Raw genomic sequence first — 21802 nt, forward strand, 5'->3', positions numbered from 1 at the left:
TGTATTTTAAAGATGAAGGCACATTAACATATTTTAATATTGACTGGAAAAATTCCAGTAGAAAAGTTGAAAATTATAAGAGACAAAGAACAAATGATGAAATGATGTCACTGAAGGTTAAAAGACTGGGCTACTCCATCTGTAATTGGAGGGAAGATAGGATGAGTTTTAATGCTAGTGTGTTTACAGGTCTGATGATGAGGACATAAAAGCTTTTGAATTCTTCATGAGGAAAATGACAACATCAGGAGAGTGAGACAGAAGTGCCAAAGGTCTGAGAGTGCAGGACACTTGAAGTGGGAAAGAGAAATTTCTATGTGTAGTAAGATAACCAGGTAACGCGAAATGCCCATTTACGGTTGGTCATTATGGAATTTAAATTTAATACCAACCATTCTACTTGTGCGATTGTTTTTTCACAGACTTCCCTAGGTAAACACACCTCCCTGCTCATATTCCATTTGAGAGTGCAGGCTCCCAATAAAAATACCTTTCAAACTGAGCAGTAACGCGGCCGAGGTTTTGCACCACACTATCATATTTCTCCTGCAAAAGCAGGGTGGCCTGAGTGTGAGCAGCGTTCTTTTCCTCCAGTTCAGCTTCTTTCCTAAGAAAAAGGAATAATTAAAAGATAAAATGCTAACTACAAATCATTATCCTAGGAAAGAGATTAGTATTTACCTTTGACACCGTGAATCACATATCCCATATCTTCATCTTTGCATAAACTACTGGCTAGCTTAGATGTAAACTATGACCTACCTCTAATAGCATGCTTATATATGTACTAACTGTTCTTCTGCCTTTATCTTCTCTTTCCCGCTCTTATTTTACTTTTGTTTTCATCCTAATTTACTTATTTCTAAATTTATCTTTTGATATTATATGTATTTATGTAGGTACTTTAAATGTTTTTTTTTGGAAGAAGGTAGGGTAAAAAGACTCTAAAACAGAATCTTAACAGCAGTAGCCAAGATTAAAGAATGTGAAGGATTCCCAGTGAAAAAGCACTTGGATTGAATAAAATTTAATTCTCTGCATTTAAACATTTAAGAAATACTAAGTACAGTCAAAGTACTTAGTACACTTCATTTTAAAAGTTCTTTTGAGAAAAGAGTTTATAGGACTATGTAGATTTATTTTGATTATATCAATAACCCACATAATAAACCGTTATTATTTAAAGATTCAACAATTTGAGTGGGTTATTTTGCATAGACAGAATAACTTCTAAGGCATCTTTATAAATATGTACTACAAATCTCAGAGATTTTTTGAAATGTTACTGTTATATATTGCCAAAACGGTGACAAAATTTTTTATCTATGAGCTTACAAGAGATCTTTTAAAAAACATATAGAACTAAAATCCATAAATAAGCATTATTCACTTACAGACTAAGTCAAACACTGAGACAAGATAAAAAGCTGATAAAATTCATTTTGTAACAAGTAAGGCATTTTAAAATACAGTCATGCACTGCTTAGCGACGGGGGTACGCTCTGAGAAATGAGTCATTAGACGACCTCATTGTTATGGGAACATCATAGAGTGTACAAGGGGAACAAAATTTGTCACCCCAAAATGTGTCTCTTTAACATGAGGATTATTTTAGGCTATTTTTAAGAAACAAAAGACTCAAAGTTTTTCTTGTTACCTCCCCGCTTAACTGTCTAAAAGAATTCAGATAAAAAAACCTGTCTCAAGAAGTGAGCTATCACCTTAGTATAACATGCACTAGGTATAGACAGGGAGTAACCTAGAAAAGCCTGTTTGTTGGGTTCCCCTCTGTGTTCTTCTGTTTCTGTGTGGCCAAACACTTGTTTTCCAAATGTTTGCTCCTTTTCACCTACCTGTAGATTGCCTTCCTTCCCTTTGAAGTCCCTGACTCTCCCTACCCCCAACATCTTTTGTCTTTAGCTGAGGATGGTATTTAACGTGAGGGCTTTGGCCACTTTGGTGAGTTACTGGGTTTTCCTGGGTTTCTCCCACGTATACATGTTATTAAACTTTTGTTTTCCTCCAGTTAATCTGTCTCACGTCAATTTAATTCTTAGTCCAGGGCCGGCCCCGTGGCTTAGTGGTTAAGTGCACGCGCTCCGCTACTGGTGGCCTGGGTTCGGATCCTGGGCGTGCGCCGACGCACCGCTTCTCCGGCCATGTTGAGGCCGCGTCCCACGTACAGCAACCTTAGAAGGATGTGCAACTATGACATACAACTATCCACTATGGCTTTGGGGAGAAAAAAAAAAGGAGGAGGATTGGCAATAGATGTTAGCTCATAGTGGGTCTTCCTGAGCAAAAAGAGGAGGATTAGCATGGATGTTAGCTCAGGGCTGATCTTCCTCACAAAAAAAAAAAAAAAAAAAAAAATTCTTAGTCCAGCCAGAAGAACCTAGAAAAGCAGAGGGAAATTTCTTCCTCCCCTACAGTACTCAGACAAACCTACATGGTATACCCTACTATACACCTAGGTACTAATCTTATGCAACCACCTTCATATATGCAATCTGTTGTTGACCAAAACATTGTTATGTGGGGCATGACTGTATACACACCACAAACACATGCCACACGACTAAAAGCAGTCAAGTACTACTAAAGGATATGTAATAAAAATAATCTCTTGCCTGCCCTCTAGAGGAATCACTTTCAATTCTCTTAGCTCTTCTCCTAAGTCTGAAATACCAGGCTGGAAGGGACCTTGGAAAACATCTCATAAGACTCCTTTATTTTATATCTAATGAAGTAGAAAACTGAATTAAGATTGTCTTGCTCAGAATCACACAGCTAGTTAATAGACCTAGTAATAAAACCCTTATCTCCTGACCTCTGGACTAAGTTCTTTGAGTTAGAATAAAAGACTGTCTCAACTTTCTTATCTCTCTGAAACTGACATCATCTACTCAGTTTCTTAAAGTGCTTGTTCCCTGGGACTGGCTGCAATATAGAATCCCCCTAATTACACATTGGCACTGTTCCCAAAAAAGCAGGCATATATAAAACCTTGTTCTTTTTTTTTTTTTTTTTTTTAAGATTTTATTTATTTTATTTTTTCCCCCCAAAGCCCCAGTAGATAGTTGTATGTCACAGCTGCACATCCTTCTAGTTGCTGTATGTGGGACTCGGCCTCAGGATGGACGGAGAAGTGGTGCCTTGATGCGCACCCGGGATCCGAACCCGGGCCACCAGCATTGCAGCGCGCGCACTTAACCACCAAGCCACAGGGCCGGCCCCCTTGTTCTTTTTTATCACTAACCACAAGAAAACAGAAAAGGGGTTAATAAGAAAAATATTCAACTCAACAAGAGAGAGGGACACAGTTGTGAGATATATTATAATTCTGTAGGCTCATGTCTTGCCCATGGTTCCTTGCTAGAAAATTTTTAGTGATGAAATCCCAAGGATTTAAATAACATAATTATTTTATTTGCAATTTGAATTCAAGAATCAACCTGGACTTTTTTTTTTTTTTTGAGGAAGATCAGCCCTGAGCCAACACCCATGCCAATCCTCCTGTTTTTTTGCTGAGGAGGACTGGCCCTGAGCTAATGTCCTTGCCCATCTTCCTCCACTTTTTATGGGACGCCGCCATAGCATGGCTTGACATGGCCTGCATCGGTACGCTCCTGGGATCCGAGCCCTGGGCCGCCAGCAGCATAGCGTGTGCGCTTAACCACTACGCCACAGGGTCGGCCCCCTCAACCTGGACATTTTAATTTAAATAAATGTAGTGAAGAAGGACACATAATGTGATGAAAATACCATTGAACTTGAGTAAAAAAACCATGAGGTCTCAGTCTTTCTACTTTGAATGATAAACTCCTTATTTTTGAATGTTTCCCAGTTCTGGTTGTTTTTGCCATTTTGCTTTTTTGATTGCTACTTCTGAAGTGTCTGTGCTCCCTCAAAAAAGGTATTAAAGGTATAACTTATACCATGTAAAACTGATGAACATATAGGTGAAAAATGAAAACGTTTCTTGTTAGAAGGTGGGATTCTTGGTTTTCTGGGTTTTTTTCTAAATCCATTATTGCTGTAATGCTGATGTCCAATAATTTTTATGAGTAGTAAAGGAAAAAAAAAAAGAGTAGTAAAGGGACCCAAAACTTTGGTCATTTGCTTATTAAAACTCTAATTAAACCTCTAGCTTTAAAAAAAGAAAGGGTATAGTTCCTGACTTCGGCTGACACACTTGTTGGTATGTACATCCTATGCACCTACTTTACCTCTCTCTGTCTATTCCTTACTTGTGAAATAATTCCAACCTTACCCACTCGCATGATTGATGTGAGCCTCCCAAGAGAATGTGCTAGAAGATACTTTTTAACGTGCGAAGTCGTATATAAGCATGAGGTCCTATTAATACAAACCCTGTCAGCTTTTCTTCTAGAAGTTTTAGTTCTTCAGCTCTGGATTTTGCTTCCTCTTCCAATCGCTCGACCAGCCTTTCAGCTTGTTCTTCCTTGTGCTGTAATGTATCTAGCTCACCCAGCACTTGCCTTAATTCATCCTCAAAGAGACTCCTCTCTTTAATCATTTCCTCTTGAAAAGAACACAGCTTCTGCTGAAGACTAGAAGATAATTCCTACATCCAAATAGAAAACCACCAAAATAATTTGAAAAGTTTTAATAATTTGTGAGGTTTTACTAAGGACAAAAAGTACAGATAATGAAGTATAAAAACTAAATTCAAGAGCCTCAAGGAAATTTGAAAAATATAGACATCATACTCATTTTGTCATGGATTATATCCTACATCTCGGTAACATTGTGGCAAATGTTATTTCAGTCTTTTTTCTATGCAATGTATACATACGCTTTTTTTTTTTTGTGAGGAAGATCGGCCCTGAGCTAACATCTGCCAATCCTCCTTTTTTTTTTTTTTTGCTGAGGAAGACTGGCCCTGGGCTAACATCCATGCCCATCTTCCTCTACTTTATATGGGACACCTCCACAGCATGGCTTGCCAAGCAGTGCGTCGGTGCGCCGCCGGGATCCGAACCGACAAACCCCGGGCCGCTGCAGCGGATCACTTGCACCTAACCGCTTGCGCCACCGGGCCAGCCCCTCCATATGCTTTTTGTAAAACTAAAATCATATTTTACAGGTGGCTTTTATGATATATTTTTCTCATATATTATATAAAAAGTGTACTGTGATTTCAAAGTTATATATTTTAAAGTTATAGAATATACCAATAAATCACCACTATAATTTAAATCACCATTAAAAAATTCTAATATTACAAATAAAGTGGAAATTGCCTTTTGACTACTCCCCACTTCAATCTCAGTTTTCCCATTCCAGAGAAGATCACTAGTTTGTATATATGCCTTCTGGTCTTTTTACACACATTTTTAAAATATAAATGATATATTCTCTGTATATGTAAAGGTCATTTAAAAAAATCATAAAAATAGTTGTTGAGATCATTTCAAGTCAGTATATATATAGCTACTTAATCCCTTTAGTTGTTACAGGTTGCTCAACAATATTTCACATCAGTGCACGTTGAGTACTTATTTGCCCAACTCTCACCAATGTGTTATATTATCAAATGTTTTAATTTCTGCCAATCTTATAAGTGAAAAAAAATTTCCATCACTGATTACTACTGAGGTAGAGCATCTTTTCATGCTTACAGGCTATCTGAATTTCTACTTCTGAGAATCATCTATTTCCATCCTACACCCAATTTTTAATTGGACTGTCTTTTCTCATTGACATGTAAAATGTTCTTTATGTAATCTAGATTTTAAAAAATTGTCAGTTTTGTTTCTTGTGTAACTAGACACTCTAATGCAGTAATCTAACACAAGAATGTGCTGGAATTTTTTTTAAATGATTTACTATTTTGTTTCATTTGTTGTTTGCAATTTTTTCACATTATTAATAACCCTGTGGTGAACATCTTTGTAGCTAATCTGCAGCATAGCCATAATTGTTTCCTTAGGATAAGATTCTAACAGAATTGTTGGATTAAAGAATATAGACAATTTAAGGGTTTGCTGATACAGAGGGAAATGTATGACATAAAATAAGCACTAGTTTTTTTTATACTGTAGTAAACTACCTTCTCTTGTTGTAGAAGTGAATCAATTTGCAACTCTTTTTGTTGTAGCTTTTCATGTTCTTGTTTTTCAAGAATAAACTTCTCTTTTAAGTTTTTCATTTCAGAATTTAGATTTTCTTCCCAATCTCTATGCCTGTTGATGAGATCTTCTATAAAAGGAAAAAACATTAAAAAAGCTGTTATTAGACACTAATATTAACTTTGAGAAACACAGATTCCCATAATATTCCACTATATTGCTTTATTGCTTTTAGTATATTACACAGATAAAGCATTTCAAAAAAAGAATACAAGACATAAGTCTAAAGTTTGTATCATTACTATATGTAATACAGTATTACATCCTATATAATAAAACCCCCAAACCTAGTTCTACATATCTACCAATTATAAATGGCCACCCGACAGGGAAGTCAAGAAATACACAAATGTATATACTTCAACCAAGACAAACAACGTTGAAATAAACAGAGAACAAACATTATAAAAGACAAAATCTCTCATATATACAAGATTTTTTTTTGTTTACATAATTTTTTAAAAAGTTGTTTTAACATAGTAGTACTTTTCTTAAATACCATACATAGTACTTATCTGAGAAAGTAATATTATAAATACTAGAATACCTTTTTCTTTTTCAAGCAGCTGACATTTAGCATTCAGGTCTTCTACTTGTTTAGACAACATAACATTTTCCTCAAGAGATTGCTTAAGGCTTAAAACTTCATTATTCTTCTCTTTCAAATTTTCTTCTAACTGGGCAATATCTATCTTGTATTTTTCTACTTGATCTGATGCACAACTGCATTAAAACAAATTATTTTGAAGAGCAAATCTATTTAGGCATAGGGAAAATTAACTGAAAAATGATAAAAATGATATATTCATCACTATTCAACAAAATAAAGTCCAATTTAAAACTACTGTTCATATTACCTAATTTCTTCAATGTATTCCAAGAGTTTTTCTGTTTCAGATTTTTCATCAATCTTTTCTTTCTCTATTGAAATACTAAAAAAAAGAAATTGCATATAATAATACATACTAGTTTATTTATTTAATAATCACACATAATGCTTACTCTGTACCAGATACTGATGTATCAGGCAGGCTGTCTCGAGAGTTCAAACTATTAACCACTATTTTATGTGACCTCTCAAGTTGACAATTTAATACATGCAAATAGGAAACTCAAGTTTTCTTTTAAGTGAGAAAGCTTTCCAAATATATTTTGACAAAAGGGTTGTGATGACCAGAGTCATCATCTACAACATTCCAAGTGTTAGGAATAATTTTCTTTGTAGCTTTTCTGGTTTCCCCACCCCCACACATACAAAATAGCATTTTGCGCGCTATAAAGCCTTTGTTCCAGGCTGCTTTGTATTCAATTAGTTATGTGTTTACCTCCTCAACCAATTCAATTTAAGAAATGGGCAAGACACCTTACAAAAGGATATATATGAATGGTCAATAAGCACATAAAGAGATGCTCAACATTTATAGTAACAAATTAAAATCACAAATGAGGTACTACCTCATACCTACTAGAAAGACCGAAATCAAATAGATTGAAAACATCAAATGTTGGTGAGGATGTGGAACAACTGGAACTATCACACACCGTTAAGTGGGAGTGTAAAATGGTACCACCACTTTGAGTTTTTTAACACGTTACACATATACTACTCTATGACCCTGGATTCCACTCCTAGGTATTTACCCAAGGGAAATAAAAACATACGTCCACAAAAAGACATGCAACATATTCTTAGCAGTCTCATTCATAACAGTCAGAAATTGAAAACCCAAATATTGATCAACAGAATAGTAAACAAATGGAGGTATCTTCATACTGAAATACTACTCAAAAATAAAAAGGAACAAATTATAATACACATAACAGTATGGATGAATCTCAAAAAATTATGTTAAAAAAAAGAAGCCACAGGGGCCGGCCCGGTGGCACAAGCGGTTGGGTGCGCGCGCTCTGCTGCGGCGGCCTGGGGTTCGCTGGTTCAGATCCAGGCACACACTGACGCACTGCTTGTCCAACCATGCCGTGGCGGCATCCCATATAAAGTAGAGGAAGATGGGCATGGATGTTAGCTCAGGGCTGATCTTCCTCAGGAAAAAAAAAAAAAAAAGCCACAAACACACACAGATGCACACACTGTGATAAACATCCCCAAAAAGACAAAACTAATTTATGATGACAGAAGTCAGAAAGTGGTTGTGGGGGTGGGGGACATTACACGGGGAGAAGCAGGGGAGAAGGAAGGGGCAGGAAGGAACTTTTTGAGGGGATGACAATGTTCTCAATCTTGTTTGGGCGGTGATTACAAAGGTGTATGCAATTGTCACTCATCAAACTGAATACTTATGATCTGTGCATTGTACTGTATGTAAAATACAGCTCAGTAATAAAAAGAAGGCTAGGATTGTGCATGAAATCAGCTTCCTATACCACTGTCTCTCAGTTTTGGTTTCACTTAACTCCACAAGATTATGCTATTAGAAAGATTATGAGGTCTTTTCTCAGCACTGATACCAGAAGATCTACAAAAGTAAAACATTCCTACGTCTTTTCAGCATAAACCGTCTGGGAATGATTAGGGCTCAGCTGTCACTTAGGAAGAGAAATAGGGCAAGTAGAGGGAGGCCATGAGGTAAATATTGAGGGAAGGGTAAACTCTCAGTGCACAATAACTAGGTGAGAGAAGGAAATCAAGAACTGGTTATCTTAAGTCACTCCTCTTGCTTTTCAGTCACTCACAGTTTCCCCTCAAGGTGTGCTGTTTTCCCCTGAGACTCTTGGAGATTCTTCTGGGTGACCTGCAGCTTCACCTCCATGCCTTCTTGTTGAGCCATCATACTCTACACAACAGAAATATCTGTTTTAGGAAACGAGAAATTGTGCAGATTCCCAGATCCAGACACAGCAAACTGAGCAAAAGTATCGCTCACCTTCGTCTTTGTTTCTTTTCTGTTTTTAAGTTTCATCAACTCGAGGCTTAGAATTCTCATATTCTTCTGGTTACCATCTTCAGAAAACTAAGTACAACAAATATGTAAAAAATTCAGAAACATGTTCTGCTAAGTCATATATAAAATGACTTAAATATTGATATCTATTATTGGGACTATTATTCACCCACAATATACTCTGGTAGAGAAAACAGCCTTTGATCAACTCCAGTTTTACACTACTACTGTTCTTGTCTCTCCTTTTCCTTATGTGACTTTCTGGTTTATTTTTGAAAGTAGCTTGGGTGGTCGCTTACCTTGATATGCTGGAAAGTCCATTGCGGGGCTCTAAAACAAGCATCTTGGAGAAGATTTTGTAAAGTATGTTTGCTTAACAAAATGCATCTGAATTGCCGGGTCTACTTTGAAATATGCAGAAAATAGGGTCCATCCCAGGCATACTATAACAGAATCTCCCTGGGTAGGGCTCAGGAATCTGCTCCTTTCCCCATGCTTGATTCTTATGCACCCTCGCTCCTTTCGTAAGCAAAAAGCCCAGCACATTACAGGCCCTGAAAAAATGACTCACTAAACTGAACAGTGATTTACAGCCTCCCTCTACTTCTGTAAAAAGCAAGATGACCATGTTAAGTTCTTTAAGATCTATTAATATCAATAAACACAATTTATCTATTAAAATTGAGTCCACAAATTTATTCATTTCCCACTTCATTCCCAAAAGGATTTGAAATGGAAGTCTGCTATTATGCTACTATTTATTTCAGAGAAAGATCTTTAAAGTGACTCCTAGATGTAAATTCTGCAACTTTTATGAATGGCCTTATTTATTGGGGGTGACTTTGAAGGTGGGTGAGAAAATGTCAGACATTGAAACAAAAAGTTATTTGTTTATAACTTCTTATGTACCAGGTACCATAAGAAAAAAGATGCAATAATAATTCCTATTGGAAGCAGCTTAATATTTAAGGTACATTTGGTGAAGGAAAAGGACTAAACTAGAGCCTAAAATTCCCAAACTATAAGAGAAAAAACATGATTATTATTTATTCAATTGTATATTTGTATATTATTCAATTGTATATTGGTATATTATTTATTCAATTATCATGAGGTTCAAATACCTTAGATTTTAGTAGCTCATTAGTCTTGGTTAATTCAATAAGCTGTTTTTCCAGTGAAGCATTACTTGCAGAGAGAGAGATTTTTTCCCGGACTGCAGCATTCAGCTTTGCGTCCATCTTCTCCAATTCAGCTTCCAGATCCTGGATCCGCTTGTCCTGAACACCACGTTCCTGAACAAGAACACGAATCTGGACAGAAACAAGATGATAAACAAATGATTCACTGATACAATGCCAATTTAACTAGATGCTACTGATACTTAAAATATTAAAGTTCTAAAAAAATCTCTGATTTTGACATGATGCTCTTAGATATTCTAATTTCACCAGCTGTTTGAACAATCATATTTACTTTATGATACATCTCAAAAATCTGTATGCATTTTAAGAACAGAAGATTTTAATTGCCATAAACTTCCAAGTGCAATTAACTGTTTATTCAGTTTGAAGATATTTCTACCTATAAGAGTTCTTCTTTTCTTTAGTTCTAATTACATGAATTTAAACTATAGTTTCAAGTGCTAAATATGTTTTTTATTTCAAGAAGGCAGAGCTGGGTCTCTGGGTAGGATGTAGTAGGCATCAGTAAGCCATCATTCCTGCTATCATCACTAGATAAAAACAAAATCAAAATCAAAACCACATATTTGTCAACAGAATATGTGGAAGCCAGAAGACAATGAAATAACATCTTTAAAATGCGGGGGGGGCGGCCCAGTTGTGCAAGTGGTTAAGTGTGCGCGCTCCGCTGTGGCGGCCCGGGGTTCCCCAGTTCAGATCCCGGGTGCGCACCGATGCACCGCTTGGCAAGCCATGCTGTGGTGGCATCCCATATAAAGTGGAGGAAGATGGGCACGGATGTTAGCCCAGGGCCAGTCTTCCTCAGCAAAAAAAGAGGAGGATTGGCATATGTTAGCCCACAGCTGATCTTCTTCACAAAAAAAAAAAAAAAAAAAGTGGGGGGTAAAATCCGTCAGTCTAAAATTCTATTTCCAATGAAAATATCCTTTAAACATGAAGGTGAAATATGGATATTTTCAGAGGAAAAAAGGTGAGAGTATTTGTCAACAGTAGGCCCACAAAACAAGAAAAACTAAAGGAAGTTCTTCAGCTTGAAGGAAAATGATCCCAGATGTTTACAAGATATGTACTTTAAATATAAAGACACAGATAGATTGACAACAGAGGGATCAGAAAATATTTACCACGTAACTATGAAACAAAAGAAAGCCGGTATGGCTATGTTAATATCATATGAAGTAGAGTTTAAGGTAAAAAGTATTACTAGTGATAAAGACAGAATTTTATGATAAAAAAATCATTTCTAGAGGAAGACATAATCTTAAATTTGTTGTGCACCTAATACCATAACTTCAAAATATATAAAGCAAAAACTGACAGAACTAAAAAGAGAAATAGACAATCCACAGAACTGGAAATTTAAAAGTACTTCTCTCAGTAACTAATTGAATAAGCAGACAAAAATATCAGTACAGATAAAGATTTGCACAAAACTATTAACCAACTTGAACTAGCTGACATATATAGACCACTATACCCAACAAGTGAATATACATTTTTTTCTAGTGCACACAGAACATTTATCAAAATGGACAATTTGCTGGGTAAAAAGCAAGTATCAAGAAAGCACAGCTATATTAAGTCACATGTAAAGTATTTTCTACTATTACTGGCTTTGTATTCATACAAATCTCAGTATTTTAAGCCAACATTGCTTAACCGAAAATGTACCAAGCACCACTTATATACAAAGCCGTGAACTATATGTTAGGGACTGAACGAGCTTATATTTTAGTTTCCTAACCAGTGTTTAGAGCATAGTATTATAAAGTAGAAAAAAGACCCCTGAGATTATCTACATCACACTTTTTGCAGCAAAAGCAGCTTAAGTTCCAAAAAAGGGTGTGTAAACTCAAATGCTTATATGGCCAAGCAGATAAACAAGTAAAGGGCCAGGTGAGGGCTGAAGAGCAAATGTGTGGTCTAGAGGAGGCAGCCCTGCGTAGCCCTAGTAGAGTGTTGCCCTGGAGGGGAATGCAAAACAGTGTTGTCAGATCTTCTGATTTTGCAACAGAAGTCAGAAATCCGAACTTGTTTTGCATGAAATTTTACTTTTAAATATTGATAATTAATTCAAATTAAACAAACAACAAATACTGTGGGGCTTAAATAAAATAGTCTATTTGTCAAAAATCTCTGTTCTAAAAGATTAAGTAACTGACCCAAATTATCAGTTCTAATCCTGGCACTGCCAGTTACCTACCAGCTATCTCACTCAGGCTCAGTTATTACATCTCTAAGTATTACTCCCTACATTACAGGCATGTATCCTCACTAAAATGATAGCTAACATTATTAAAATAAATACAAAAAGGATCAGAGCAACCAGGGCAGAAATTTACAAAGTTACCTTGACATATTCTTGGTCCTAAGTCAATATTTAACCGTAATCAATGGACAGTTTTAATACATCAAAAGAATATGTCCAGGGGCTGGCCCGGTGGCGCAAGCAGTTAAGTACATGCGCTCTGCTGCGGCGGCCCGGGGTTCACCGGTTCGGATCCCCGGCGCCCACCGACGCACCATTTGTCAGGCCATGCTGTGGCGGCGTCCCATATAAAGTGGAGGAAGATGGGCATAGATGTTAGCCCAGGGCCAGTCTTCCTCAGCAAAAAAAGAGGAGGATTGGCAGATGTTAGCACAGGGCTGATCTCCTCCCAAAAAAAAAAAAAAAAAGAATATGTCCACCAGAAAGAGTGGGTCACCAATAGAAACATGGAAACAAAGCTGGCAGTGACCAACTTAGCACTGCTTAGGGTACTAAGTGGGTTCTTTATGTCAGCTCTGCTCAATAGAAATTTCTGCCATGGTGCAAATGCACTGTCCAGTATGGTAGCCACTCACCACATGTGGCTATTGAGCACTTGAAATGTGACTAGTGCAACTGAAGAACTGGGTTCTTAATTTTATTTAATTTAAATAGCCACATGTAGTGAGTGGCTGCCAGACTGGACAGTGTAACTCTAGGTCATTTTATCCTTGAGAAAGGCACACACCTACGGCACAGAGGAACGCATCAGGTTAGCACAACTCCATCACAATCCAAGTAACCTACTAGGATTTCATGCTCACCAAGCAATTCTCTAGCTAGTCATTATCTTAACATATAGATTAGCATACAGGAAGAGTATGTGTGCTATGAGTAAATGTAAATATTTGATCCATGCATAACGGTAATAAACCAACATACTAATTTTTCGTTATTAGTTTTTCATGCAGTGGGTTATTTTAAATCTGTCCCCAAGTTTGTTAGTATGCTAACAAACTTGACTTTGCCAGTGTACCACACTGACAACCAGGCTCTGACATACGGTAACCAAGCCAGGGAATAGTTACCCTGTAGGCACTGGTCTGGATGGCATATTTGCCTTACTATATGACTCCACAAACAGCGACAGAATCCCTGTCTCTTCTCTGTTTAACTCTCTTTCCATTATATGGCACATTTGTTTTTCAGTAAGTTGAAAGCATTGCTTACCTCTTTTTCCAATATCTTCAAGTCTTTATCATTCTTTTGAGATTCTTTCTATTTAAAAGTCAAAGAACAGTGATAAATTTAAGGGCTAAAAAAATCATAGCCAAATTTGATTTTTAGTTACCAGAAAAGACTAAGGATTCAAAACAGTTCATTTCAGTGAGTCTGTTAAACATTTTATAGGTGTCTTATCCGGTAAACGAAGGAAAAGATTCTTTAAATCTCAAAATATTTCAGGTTTAAAAGTTTTCACGCCAACAGATTAGGCTTTTTCTAACAAGTCCAGTGAAAAGAACAGGTGGAGCTTTATGAATAAAGCTAATGACTGCCTCCTTTCTAATGTTAAACAGAAATACATTTTGAACATTTAATTATGCCATCTCAGAAAAAAAAGAATCTTATAAAGAGAAATCAACTTAAACTTTGATACCCAAAGAGGAAAAAAAATACACATGCAAAGAAAAACAAAACAAAACACTGATATAGTACAAGCTGATTCTAATGTACTCATTGACTTTACTCTAAATAAGACATATAATTTTCACACTGCATCTTTTTATATCCAACAGCCTTTCTGAGAGAATGGCTCAAACCAGAATATCTATCTTTTCCATCTAAAAATGGAAGAAAATGCATAAACATCTTGAATGAAATCTGTTTTACATGTTTCTAATTTGGGGGAGGGCCATACCAGTCTCATGTTTATTAATTTCCCACTCGATGGCATTTTCTAAAAAGGAAGGTGTATTATTTTGGGATTTTACACACACTTTATATGTAATTTAGTTTTCTAAGAGGCTTTGAGAATTCTATAATTAATTCAAAATTTCAGAACTATTTCTCCAAGAGATTAAAGTCAAGAAATTTACATCAATTTCTAAGAGTATCTATATGAGCACTGCCCAATAAAAATACAATGCAAGTCATATATGTATTTTCAAATTTTCTAGTAGCCATATTTAAAAAGTAAAAATTTTAATAATATATTTTACTTAACCCAATATATAAAAAATATTATTTCAACGTCATTAGTATAAAAATTAGTATGAAATTATTAGTGAGATATTTTATATTTTTTTGTACTAGGTCTTCAAAATTTACTTTGTATTTTACACTTATAGCATATCTCAATTCAGATGCTAAATTTTCATCAGAAATATCTACCTATATTTAGATTTCATAAAAAATACAAATGGAAAAGTAGATTCACATATCCAAGTTGTTCCAAAAATATTTAAAATTTTTCCAACAACAGAATTGAGTATCAGTTTTTAGATATACATTAATTAAAACTAAATAATATTAAAAATTTAGCTCTTCAGTTTCCAGTGCTCAATTTCAAGTGCTCAATAACCACATGTAGGAAATCACTCTAAATTATAGGACAAGAGACTTAGGTAACTGCCAAATGAACGAACAAGTCTAAGCTTAACCTATAGCTTTGGTTTCCCAACTCTGAAACTTTTTCACATTAAAATATCAACTTGTGGAACTCCTTAAGAGAGCACATCTTGCTTTTATGAACTAATGGAAACTAACAGCAGTAGGCTCTTGCACAAACTATAATATGAAGTTATTAAGAATTTAATCTCCCGGGCCGGCCCCGTGGCTTGGCGGTTAAGTGCGCGCGCTCCGCTGCTGGCGGCCCGGGTTCGCATCCCGGGCGCGCACCGACGCACCGCTTCTCCGGCCATGCTGAGGCCGGGTCCCACATACAGCAACTAGAGGGATGTGCAGCTATGACATACAACTATCTACTGGGGCTTTGGGGGGAAAAATAAATAAATAAAATCTTTAAAAAAAAAAAAAAAAAAGAATTTAATCTCCCACGATTCCTTGGCAGTTTCTGAGTAGCAAACCTCTTCTAGGCATTAGAATATTTTTTCCTTTTTATTCACCATTACTTACCCTTCCCCACAAACAAATAAACAAACAAAAACAAAACAACTCAAATGATGATAAATAACAAATCAAAGCATCACATAATTTTTAAAGGCTTACTAGGTATTACAAAATTTATCTAGATAAAAGAATAACTGAGAAGTGCAGACCATGTTGTAATTCTGAACTAAGGGCACATTTAAACACAACATATTCAGTAATGATGTAGGCAGAAAGGTAAATCTTACTAAAGTCCTAATGATGATATGTTTTATTAATTTAAAGATTTACTTATAACCTTAATTTATACACTTATTCTAGTCAAATACAATACCTTTCAGAAATGTTTTCAAAGTGAGTTGATAAACCAGCTAGAATATAAGAGCTCCTCACCTTTAATCCCAAAGTCTTAACTTTTCTTGCTGAAGTAGGCAAGGTAGTATCTTTGTCAACATTAAGATTTTGTTGAGATTCTGCAATAAGATGAATTGTACAGATCATGGTTGGTGCTTACATGTCTGAACCACAGACAAAACACAATTTCCAAATTTCTTATTGCAACTATTAGTGAAGCAATATAAAGTTATTCTTTTCTTGATTGTACATTTCCAAATAATTAGTTGCATAATATTTTTTACACAACTAACACTTCCCTGATTTTCCTAATAGTCCCTGACAGAGGGTTAAAGTAATTACTAAAAGGGAGAATACCTATCTCCATGAGTGTCTTGCTTAATTTTCCTGGTTATACAACACTGCAATGACGAAAGCATTATTCTGTAGGTGACCCTTTTGTAAATCTATCAATCCGATAAGAAAATTTAAATGTAGCTGTAGCTTCACATTTTTAGAAATACTTTTAAATTTAAATACTGTTATTTATACTGCATCTTTAAATTTAAATACTGTTACTCATAACTTTAAAACTTATGAGATCATATGACCATTATTCTATTTTGGGATTCATTACCTTTTGGTTTTTTAAATCTTTGTGATTTCTGAAAGGATACTGGTCCTTTCAATACTTCTGAAGTTTTAACATCATAAGCACCTGGAGATGGCGCACAACCTAGAAGAAACATAAAACATTAATGTCTCATCTAATGTTACTTATGATCTTAAGTTAAAAACATGTCATAGTAAAGTGAGTAATATAAACATAAATTTGCCATAATAAATTGCTTCTTTGTTTTTTAAAATGTAAAAACAGTACCTATTTGATATTATAAAGTAGGCCTCTCTATGAAAAACAGTACCATTATCTTCCCAAATGCCCTTTATTTCAATTGGGTCAAAGAAACACAGAGAACTGAGCAAAACAGCAAAGACAGTCTTGGGATGAACATCATGTAAGAACAAGTAATGTGGCTTTGTTATTAAATATTGAATATAAGAAATAAAATGTTTGGAATCAACTCTACTCAAAAAGAGTCACTGAGGTAACTACCATCAGATGCTAGAAATGAAGCAACTAAAAGTGTCTAGCCCTCAAGATCTAGCCTAGAATAAAATTTATAGTGATAATCCATCTCTGGCCAATATTGATACATTAGGAAATTTATAAAGCCATGTTATACAAAGTACAAATTGCACTAGACTATATTTCTATGTTCCAGAAATTTATACTGTATAACCTCATGTAACTGGAGTCCCAAACTGAAGGCATTTCAGAGTGCTTATGTATAGCTGACTTGAGATCTGGCTCTCAGGACTTTTTTTTTTTTTTTGTGAGGAGATCAGCCCTGTGCTAACATCCATGCCAATCCTCCTCTTTTTTTGCCGAGGAAGACGGCCCTGGGCTAACATCTGTGCCCATCTTCCTCCACTTTATATGGGAGGCCGCCACAGCATGGCTTGCCAAGCAGTGTGTCGGTGCGCGCCCGGGATCCGAACCAGCGAACCCCGGGCCGCCGCAGCGGAGCGCGCGCACTTAACCGCTTGCGCCACCGGGCCGGCCCCCCTCTCAGGACTTTTAAGAATAAAAACATCATTAGCATAAATCTTGAGCTGATTGGGAATCAATAGATTTATGCTATTCTCTGAAAAGCTATTTAATTCAGTCTCGAGTTTCATGCAAATAAGAACAGCAAGGAATCTGACCGTTCCAAGGTAACTCCTGCTGTCCCCTAAGTGTTTTTCAAATAGAATGATAGATAGGAACTCATTAGTATATTTTGACTAGCATTAACAAATAAATGGAACACAACAGAAAATGTCAGTGTGACTCACATGTAGCAAAGTTAAGCATTGTTTTGTGGGACTTTTGTTTCAGCTATGTGTAGAAATATAAAAATATATCCCAGGTAAATATACAATTTCTCTCTCACCCTGGGACAGAATTAAAAAGTATTTGGGGCCGGCCTGGTGGTGTAGCGGTTAAGTTCGTGTGCTCCGCTTCGTTGGCCTGGGGTTCACAGGTTCGGATCCCAGGAGCGGACCGATTCACCACCTGTCAAGCCATGCTGTGGCAGCATCCCATATGAAGTAGAGGAACATGGGCACGGATGTTAGCCCAGGGCCAATCTTCCTCAGCAAAAAGAGGAGCATTGGCAATGGATGTTAGCTCAGGGCTAATATTCCACACACACACAGAAACACACACACAGACACACACACACAAAGTATTTAAAGTCATCGCTTTCATCGATTCTAAGTAGGCCATAAAAACATCAAGGATAGAATTAAGTTTCCATTTCTCTATCTGGAACAATGATCATTTATAGAGACTGACACAAAGATTCCAATCCTGGGAGCTTTCAGATCTAAATGTGGTCAATAGGGGTAGAGATAGAGGATTTCCAATCAGGAGAAAGTATGAAAATGAAGCGTAGAATTCACTGGGGTATGTAAGGTAAAGGCAGACTTAGCAAAAAGCATTAATCTTGGTTAGCACAGGTTTCTCAGACCTCACCAACTATTTACACCCTGGGGTGAATAGTTAGGTGACAGGGGTTTCCCTAAAATCAGGTTAAGGCTGGCACATCTTAGAGTATCTATTTTACTTATTTGGGATTAGAGGTGCGGGGAGGCAGTGGGGAACATATTATATTTTAAAGCAAACAGGAGGCTTCAGAGAAAACTGTCACCACTACTGTTAGTTATACTGTTTTGGGGAAGTAGGAGCGAAGGGATGCAGAGACAATGGTTATTCTCCTTTGCTCTCTGCTCTTAGGGATGCTTCTGTGGAAAAGCGTGGGAAGCAATGCCTTAGACTTGGCAGAGCAGCCAGAAAATAAAATGATACTGAATTCTAGTATTGTAGTTCATCATCAGGTCCACACTCTCAAAAGGGGATAAAGGCCAGCAAAAGATGGGATAGTGGACAGTGACCAAGCATCAAGCAAGCTGACAACAACTAAAACCATACTTAACAAAAACTCTTCCCTAAAGACTCAAGAGTCAAATTTGATAGTTATGGAGATTTAGATTTAAGAAGAACTAGGTTGAAATTCAGGCTGTATACCTATCAACTCTTTGTGAGACTGTGGCACATGCCATTTTCAAGGTCTTTTCCTTAGTAACAATTCAATGTATGACATTATAGATATGACTTGTTAGAAATCTGGGGAGAGGGAACATCAGACAAAAGAAATAGGATATCTTGGGAAATATCGCAAGCTTTCTGGAACAACTTATATCTTGGTCAACAATGACTGGAAGCTAACACAGGCAGCCAACACTTGCATGCAAACAAAACATTTTATGCATTAAAGAAATGCTTCAAACTTCCAGACCTCTTTATTTTCTATTTCTCCCACCTAGAATGGACAGCCCACCTTTCATTTTGCCTGGCTAACTCTCAGTTATCCTTCAGATCGGTCTGGATGTCACCTCTTTGAGTTTTCTCTGAAATCCCAAATCAGGTTAGAAACCTCCCTCCATAGCAGCCTGCACATATTGTTCCTATCATAGAACTTCTCATAGTTTTGTAATGGCTTATAATAATGTACTTATCCATTTCCCACATTAGACAAAACTGCTTGAAGTTAGGGACTGTATTAATTATGTCTGTATCCACAGTATTTAGCTCATGGTTGAGTTTGGCAGTGTGGTGAAGAAAACAGAAGAAAGTCGTTGGGGATGTAGGGATGGGAGTAGAGTTTTGTAATCAGCCAGATCAGGGTTCAAATCCAGCTTTGTCTGCCAATCAATAGAGATACTTCTACGCGCCAGGTAATTTGTTGTCATAGGGAGAAGTTGGTAAATAAGACCATTATACTCTCTCCTTTTCCAGTCTAGCTTTAAGACCCTGGAAAGTTATTTCTATTTGAGGCTGATTCTTCATTCAGGAAACAGGAATAAAAAAATAGCGTCTACCTCAGCATGGTCGTTAGGATTACTGGAGTAACATGAGAAATCACTACAGTGCCTCACACATACACCAAATAAGTGATAACTGTTACTACTCCTGAGACTGTGAGCCTGAAATATTGTGTCACTGGTAAAGCCAGTTTAATCTACTATAAAGCAAAAAGAAAAAAAAAATCACCTTAAAAGACACACTACTGATGGAACTTAGAGCAGGTTCTTTGACTAGCTGGGAAATAACTAGGTCTTTGAGACTTTTAATTAAAAAACAAGCTTTGGTTGATCCATTGCCCACTTGGCCTTCCTTTGTGAGCAGAGTGACGCTCATTTCTATCCGCATATCAGCTGATAGAAATTAAAGACGTAATGAATGACTGTTAAAAAGTGTATACTAGAATGGATAAATCATGGGCTTTAATGTTCAGCTCTACCACTTACTGGCTGCTCAGTACAGTTACAAAACCCCTAAACCTCATCTGTAAAATGAGGACAGTATTAGTCTCTTCCTCACCTGGCTGTTGGAAAAAATAAACCAGATCTAGAAGGGAAGAACTTAGCACAGTCCCTGCATATAGTTAGCATCTAATTAATGATGAGTGCCTTACTAACCACATCCAGTCTTCCTGGTTACTGTGCTTATGCATTGCAGTGGTTAAGAGCACAGGATACACGGGCACCCAGTTTCACGCCTCAGTTCTGCCAGTTTGGTTGGTTAATATTGAGCAAATCTAAGTCTCAGTCTTTTTATCAATAAAATAATGAATAATAGGATTACCTCTCAGGGATGTTGGGGAATTTAAAAAGGACTAATAATCAATGTCAAGACAGTATGGTGCCTGGGGTACCATCAATAGTAGCTGCCACTACTTAAATTATAGTGTGTTCGGTAAATGCTACTGCTTTAATTTTACACCCATAAACTACCTGTACCAGTCTTCCTTCTTTCATGTCCGAATGGACTATCGAAAAGAAATAAACAAGTTCAGACGAAAAGCAATGGTCAAACGTTTTTTTATCTGTGAGGCCTTCCGGATTTGACCATCAAATAGCTACCAATGCTTCGTGGCCCCTTTCCTTTCCCTCTGGTTTAGTTTCTCCACAGCACTACTTGTTTACTGGCTGTATTCTAAACTGAAGGTAGGCTCCATGGGGCAGGGACTTTGCTTCGCTCACTGCTCTATCCTTATCATCCTAAATTGTGCTTGGCATGTACTAAACGCTTAGTACCTATTCCAGAAAAATGAATCAATTTAATGAGCCCCATCCCAGCTCTAAAATCGCCTCCAATATGCCTATGATGAAGGGAACACCGAGAGGGGCAAGGGGCGTGAGATCATCTCCCGTCCCCCAGCTCCTTTCCCCGTACGCACCGGAAGGGTCATTGAATCGTTTCAGGGGCGCCTTAGGAAAGGACATGCTGACGACCAGCTCCACAGACCGAAGGTGACTAGCGTTCCTCGGCAACTTCCTGCGGCTTATTACGGACTTAATCGCTTCAAATTCAAATCTCGCCGCTCATTCCTCGCCCATTCCGACGTTAGCCAATTGGAAAACCAAAACCCTGGGCACACCAATCCAGGACGGGAACATCCAAAGAGCGAGCGCACTCCGCTCTCGCCGAGTCCTATCAGATAGCCCGTGAGTTTAGGCTACCAGCCAATAGGAGACTACTTCTGTCGTGTTTCCCCCGCCTCCCGCCGCGCGTCCAATCGCTCCTGGCTTTATTCAATTGTAACTCACGCGCTTAGCAGCATTTGCGCAAGCGCACTTCATACCTGAGAAGTTTTCACGTTTGCATTTGGCGTCATATAGGTGACAGTGCACTGAGTTCCAGCTTAAGTGGTTCTAACGCTCTCTCACCCTTCTTTGAATGTA

General features: G+C 37.1%; 1 protein-coding gene across 2 annotated transcripts in view; it reads right to left on the reverse strand.

Annotated features, from left to right (window-relative positions):
* Positions 1-21459, reverse strand: part of HMMR (hyaluronan mediated motility receptor) — a 35267-nt gene extending 13808 nt beyond the window's left edge. For both annotated transcript variants that reach the window (XM_087429449.1, XM_004428700.3), the window contains exons 1-12: positions 21298-21459; positions 16590-16688; positions 16013-16092; positions 13742-13789; positions 10183-10371; positions 9041-9127; positions 8850-8950; positions 7013-7087; positions 6703-6878; positions 6077-6225; positions 4374-4588; positions 491-607 (exon numbers count right to left, since the gene is read on the reverse strand). In XM_087429449.1, coding sequence (XP_087285575.1) covers positions 491-607; positions 4374-4588; positions 6077-6225; positions 6703-6878; positions 7013-7087; positions 8850-8950; positions 9041-9127; positions 10183-10371; positions 13742-13789; positions 16013-16092; positions 16590-16688; positions 21298-21343 — 1382 coding nt within the window. In that variant the 5' untranslated portion in view covers positions 21344-21459. The remainder of the gene's footprint in view (positions 1-490; positions 608-4373; positions 4589-6076; positions 6226-6702; positions 6879-7012; positions 7088-8849; positions 8951-9040; positions 9128-10182; positions 10372-13741; positions 13790-16012; positions 16093-16589; positions 16689-21297) is intronic.
* Between the last annotated feature and the right edge of the window lie 343 nt (positions 21460-21802).

Source organism: Ceratotherium simum, chromosome 4, assembly GCF_057802395.1.
Source record: "Ceratotherium simum simum isolate JZ-2026a chromosome 4, ASM5780239v1, whole genome shotgun sequence".
In the NCBI taxonomy this organism is placed as follows: domain Eukaryota; kingdom Metazoa; phylum Chordata; class Mammalia; order Perissodactyla; family Rhinocerotidae; genus Ceratotherium; species Ceratotherium simum.